Below are 5,897 nucleotides of genomic sequence, written 5' to 3' on the forward strand. Positions count from 1 at the left end.
TTGATGGCATAACAAAAAAATATAGAGAGGAGAAATCCCGAAAAGAGATCAAAATACATGTATCAAAATGATTTCAAGGCGTGACGAAACATGTTGAAATGTAACAACTTGCTACCCGCCGCCGTCGACGTGGGTCTGATCGACAGCAACTTGTGCGGAAATCCCGGGAACAGGGACACGGACACGGCCACGGCTACGGCCACGGCCACGGACGGGATGCGTGTGGTGGGGGGGCGGTGGGGGGTACACACGTTTTCCTACTCGTCGGGCGTCGCTCTTTTGACAACTCAAGTGACGTATTACTCAATGGGTCTCGTCTCTCCCTGGCTTTGGCTTTGGCCATGCCTGACAGAAACTCCAACCCCCCTTCCCCCCCTCCCCCTCCAGGCTCAATCAGCATCGGCCAGCACCCGCAATGGGAACGGAGGAATGGGAACGTCGTCATCAATCTCTGGAAAAAAAACGCGTGTGTTGGGTAAAAATCTCTGCTGCAGTTGCGGCAAGTTTAAAATGTCGAAAAATTGTTTACTTGATGGCGAACGTTGGTCAGGAATTTCATGGGAAAGTGTTATAATTTAAATGGGAAAGGCATGGTAATTGATTCATCTTGATTCGCTGTAAATATTGGATTTGTGTGTGTTTCTGGGAATCGCTAGAAATACACACACACTCGCACACATTTTATTTATTTTTATTTGAAAGCAAGGCATTTATTTTAAATATTTTTCTATGACAATTATAGAGGTTTTATAGGTTCTAAAAGGAAAGCAATTCTTGGCTTTTTTGGTCTGTCCAATCGTGCCTATTGTACATCTATTCGACTGCCAGAGAGAGTTCGAATCCGTTTCCCAGGACAGCCATTGACCTTTGAATAAGTGGCACAGGAATATGGGATGACTCTTACCACTTTCCAATACCAATAAAGTCCGCTGAAATGCTTTAGAAAGTGTCTCCTCCTCTAATAAAGAGCGCAGAGATTCGGATAATACTTAAATGGAATTATTATTGGGACTTTGATCACCCCAATGAAGAAATATTGCACCTTTTGCGATGACTGTACCTCCCTAGCGCCATCTCATGCAAACTTATTCCAAATCTTTGCACGAAAACCACATTCTCTAACTTTTAAATCCTAAAACTAATTTCTACACAAATTTCCAGCTGCATTTAAGGACTTGGCCATGGGAAACATGGCTTCTGATCCTCAATTCTTTAAGGAACGCAACCAGTCTGCATGAAGCCTTTTTCGGACTCGTTTCGAGGGTTTCGAGTAGATCCTGGGGGCGAATCGATGGACTCAAGAGTGCACTAGACATCTCGGAAGTAAAAACACGTACCATTCCTCGGCGGGCAGGTATGTGTTGCAGATGACGCCATTCAGCAAGTGCAGAATTCCGGCCAGAAGGCCGAATCCACCGGCTATAAAGAACTTGTACTGGTACTCGTTGCCGCAGTGATCGAGCATGGACAGGAGCAGGACTAGGCTGGTGAAAGTGCACAGGACGCCGCTGGCCAGATTGAAGACGATCGCCTGTAAAGCAGGCACACACATGTACACCACACCATTCAGTCGGTGGCCAGCGTATACCCACAATCGGATCGAGTCCAACGGTGAAGCAGCACACACGACACAGCACGAAGATCACGCTCTCCGCGGTGATGCCCGGCAGAAAGTAGACGTACATCAGCACGGAGCTGCGGAACTCGCCGGCCAGCACACAGTGCGCGTACAGCACCATCACCAGGTAGACCAGGGCCACCACCTCCGACACCTGGGGAAGAGGGGAGGGGCTCTGTGGTAAGCCGCAGAGCCGCAAGTGCCCGTCGGAGCTGTGTACGTTACCGCCGTGAGGAACTGCAGCACCAGGTTGACGATACGAACGGAACAATTCAGCATATTCACAGACAATTTGTACAGCTAGTTGACACAAAAAACAAACTATTTTGGATGCATATTCTCCTCCAACGTGGTAGGCCAAGGCGCATTCAAGCTCCAGGCTCCAGGCTGTCCTAATCGAAGGCAGGGGCCGGCCCCTGGTCGCCGTTTTGCATAATTTCGGCTTTCAATCACACAAATCAGCTGTTCTCTAGACTCAATAGACGCCCAAGAAACGCGCGGCAGTGTGAAAAGGCTATATATTTAAGCTGTTTCTATATCTATCTCTTGCTATCCCACACACACACACGAACATGTGCTCTTTCCGCAGAGAGCGAGAGAGAGAGAGAGTCGCCTCAGCATTGTTGCTGAGAGAGCAACAGAGAACGAAGGACAGAAAGAGAGAAAGAGCGAATCGACCGAAGCTTGAAACTGATTCAAAGACTCAAATGCAGCCCTGGTTAAACATCGATACACAATATATCGGCAAACTTTAAGGACTCCCATCTTTGATTTATATGTACTTTTTCTGTGTGCTTTGTCATTGCCAAGACGTGTTTCTTTTTGTGTTTTTTGATTTTTGTTCTTTTTTTGCTACTTTTGCTACAAAATGCTACTAAACTTACCTCTGGAGATCGTTGACAAACTATTCGGTTACCTGGACGAGAAGGACCAACTGAATTTTGCCGACGCAGACCAAAAACTTGGAAGCGCTTTTCTCTTCCACGCCTGCGGACGATACGCAGAACTTGACTGTTCCAAATTCACAGACGACGAACTGAAAGTCATTCTGGCAACGTGCGGCAATTCTGTAGTCAAAATTAACATTGATCTCCTTGTGGGGAGGTCAGTTATAGAACTTGTGCCAAAGTATTGCTCTCAATTGGCATGCGCTCAATTGTGTGTATCAAATGGGAATATCACCGCAATCAAATCCATTTTAAGCATGAAAGACCTCGAATTCATTCAGATTTGGAGTCCGCATTATGTGGAATCGGATATTCTTCTTGACATTAATACAGGCTGCAAAAGATTGGAAATATGCTATATTTCGAATTCTGGGGGTAAGATTGTCCTATCCACGTTATTTAATATCGAATTATCTGACAATTACTTCGTTTTCATGTGGGCTATAGTCAACCACTTACCGAGATTGGAACACCTGGAATATTTAAAGATTTATTCGAACAGTAGGGCAAGCGTAAACCATATTCTTGAAGGATGCGTTCATCTGAAGAAGCTTAAGACTTTATGTGTATTAACAGCAGAGGACAACACGACAGGTTCAGTGGATCATTATCATGATTTAGTGTATTCTCAAGTGGAAAGCCTTACATTGATGTTCCGCGCATTGTGTTCAGTCTTGCCATCATGTCCGAAGCTCCGCTCGTTGACCCTGTTTTGCCACGAATATCGTAACGTTAGCATTGGACAAATCATCGCAAAATATGCACTCACATTGGAACGTCTGACAGTACAGTTAGAGGAGAAGCCAACTAACGGATTTACTGCAGAGGTTTTTCTGGAAGTTCTTGGAGAATGCAAAAACTTGCAGTCTATTTCCACGGGGACCATTAAAGTCATAACGGATGTGTTCAACGGACATCTAGACGACTTCATCAACATTTTAATGACGAATGGTTTCAATGAACAGCGTCGTTTTTTAGTGACTACCGGGTCCTCGATTGCCCATGAACAGATGCTGAAATTGGTGAGTGCTTGGATCAGAGATGAGACAAGAGACATGAGAGATAAAAGTGAACACTTTCTATTGCAGGAGACTGATTACATAAGCTCCGAAATATGGAATTTACTTAGTTTCCAACTGATTCTTCAATAGGTTAGACGCAAACCTTCTTGCATTAAAATTGGAACAAAAGCTTTTTATTTTTAAAGAATTAAAAAAAACGTTCACATGCAAAAAACTTGGTTATTTAATGATTCTTTAAGTATATTATTCGAAAAAGTAGAGAAATTTAGCAAAATAATGTTTTTTAAACAGTTTCTTAAAGCTGTGTTAAATAAGTTACTTTTTTTTCTTGGTCACTAAAACTAAATAATTTTTTTTAAATCTGTAAATCCTGATACCGTTATCTGGGAGTTTTCCTACGCAAAGAGCTTCCTTAATTGATTTTCGACTACAAGTAAATCCGAATAAATGGGCGACCTGGCAATTTTATATATAAAAAAAAAGGAAAAACAAGTTGCTATAATGAAACATTAATTTAATAACAAAATACCAGACACACACAGTCGAATAAATAATAAGTAAATTATGGATATGTGCGCATAACTCATAAAAGTTTTAACAAGCATAGAAAATGTGAGGCGACGCGGAGGCCATTAAAATCCATTTTAAAACAACGCTTCCAGGACATAGATCTCGTAGTACCGTTACCAAGCCGGAAGGATAAAGCGCGCTTTACGCTTCGTTTGATTTATAGGCTAGGCGCAGGGTTAACGTGGCCTGAATAAAGGAAAGAATGGCCAGGCCAGGGCAGATCGGATCAGAGCGGGACAGGGGCTGGTGGGGGGGCTGGTGGGGGGGCTGGTGGGGGGCTTATGCATATGTGTCTTACACTTGTTATCGGGCGTATCACATCACATCCCACACCCAGGGACCAGGACCCAGGGACAGGACGCCGTGTCGGCGTTGCTCTTTATGTGTTTATTTTAATTTTCAATGTTTCGTCGGACCTCTTTTATGGCTCTCAATTTTTGCGCTTGTTTTACGAGCGCATTAAAATTAAGGCCAGACAGAACAGGAACAAACTCAATTAGATAACGAGATGGTGGAATGGGGGGACGTCTGTAAAATTCACTTGGCTTCACACACACTCGCAGCGTCATCTCTGAGGGGGAGGAGGAGGAGGAGGAGATCCGATCCGATCCACCCACCGACCCCCCCAAATCCATTCCGCTAGCACACACATTTTTGGAAGCGTGTTAATTTCTTTTTAATTCCTACTCTGCTCTTCTCTGCTCTGCTCTTGGGCCAGTGAAAGTCTTCCTCTGTGTCTGCTCCACTCATAAATTAACGTTTAGTTACGGTACATAAAAATCTGTCTGAAACAAGCAGCCCCAAGTCTGAAGTGGCGTCAATGTCAATGGGGGCTGGTTTGTTACTTTTGAAGAAGGTAGAAGGCAGGCCCACACTTTCCTTACGGAATTGACAGAGGTAGAGATCAGAATATCATTCAAATAAATCAATAATATCCCATAGAATAGTTCATACAGATATTTGTTCTTTAACCGATTATTATTCTGCTTCTGATCGGATATATAGTCATGGAATGGCCCTCACTCCTCTGGAGTGGCCCAAGCCTAAGTACCATCGAAACACCGAAGAGATTTATGTGCTCTCTCTCTCTCTCTCTGTGGAATCATTAGCCCCCTTGGCAGCACTGTCTGTCAGTGGCATCATTAGTTTTATTTAATTATGCCTTTGATATTGATTGCTTTGTTAGAACATATTAAACCCCCCCCCTCGATGGGACTGGGACTGGGACGGGGTCTGATTTCCACCGCCTATGGAAAGTTCAATTAAAGTATTCTCTCCCCCCCCTCCCCTAATGATGATTCCAGCTGTGATTGTGTTAACCGCAAAACCGAAAATCCAAATCCAAATCGAAAGAAAAGAAATATATTTGATAATGAATAATGATGTTGATTTGACACTTGAATCGAAATCGTCACGCTTCGAGTGGAGGGCCAGTGCCCACAGGGGCTGGAGTCGCGCTGGCTTCGCGGCTACTTCGGAGGAGATCATTCAGGGATCAGCAGTTGGATTTTAATTTAATTAGATTTCCAGAACCAGAGATCATCGCCACATAGTACTCCTCCAATGAGTATTGTATGATAATTTAATGGAGCATGAAATGCCTGCCTTTGGCCTCGTTTTTTTTTTTTTCAATTTTTTGTTACGATTTCACAGCGTTGCAAAGTGGCCGCCTAATGAAGGGAGTCCTGTGTGCACTGGGGGGTCAAATGGTATCCTAATGGCCGTGACAAAGGTCATTAG

General features: G+C 43.9%; 2 protein-coding genes across 2 annotated transcripts; one reads left to right on the top strand and one right to left on the bottom strand.

Annotated features, from left to right (window-relative positions):
* Positions 1-985: 985 nt before the first annotated feature.
* On the bottom strand, positions 986-1,992 carry LOC6900811 (uncharacterized). The gene is made up of 4 exons (XM_002135134.3): positions 1,844-1,992; positions 1,593-1,772; positions 1,338-1,531; positions 986-1,277 (listed from the first exon to the last, which is right to left on the bottom strand). Exons 1-4 carry the CDS (start codon positions 1,895-1,897, stop codon positions 1,205-1,207), a joined length of 501 nt encoding a protein of 166 aa, XP_002135170.3. The 5' UTR covers positions 1,898-1,992; the 3' UTR covers positions 986-1,204.
* Positions 1,993-2,437: 445 nt separating this feature from the next.
* LOC26534072 (uncharacterized) lies at positions 2,438-3,807 on the top strand. Its single transcript, XM_015187883.2, has 3 exons — positions 2,438-2,940; positions 3,013-3,587; positions 3,654-3,807. Exons 1-3 carry the CDS (start codon positions 2,487-2,489, stop codon positions 3,714-3,716), a joined length of 1,092 nt encoding a protein of 363 aa, XP_015043369.2. The 5' UTR covers positions 2,438-2,486; the 3' UTR covers positions 3,717-3,807.
* The last annotated feature ends 2,090 nt before the right edge of the window (positions 3,808-5,897 follow it).

The sequence above is a fragment of the Drosophila pseudoobscura genome, chromosome X, assembly GCF_009870125.1.
Source record: "Drosophila pseudoobscura strain MV-25-SWS-2005 chromosome X, UCI_Dpse_MV25, whole genome shotgun sequence".
Classification (NCBI taxonomy): Eukaryota; Metazoa; Arthropoda; class Insecta; order Diptera; family Drosophilidae; genus Drosophila; species Drosophila pseudoobscura.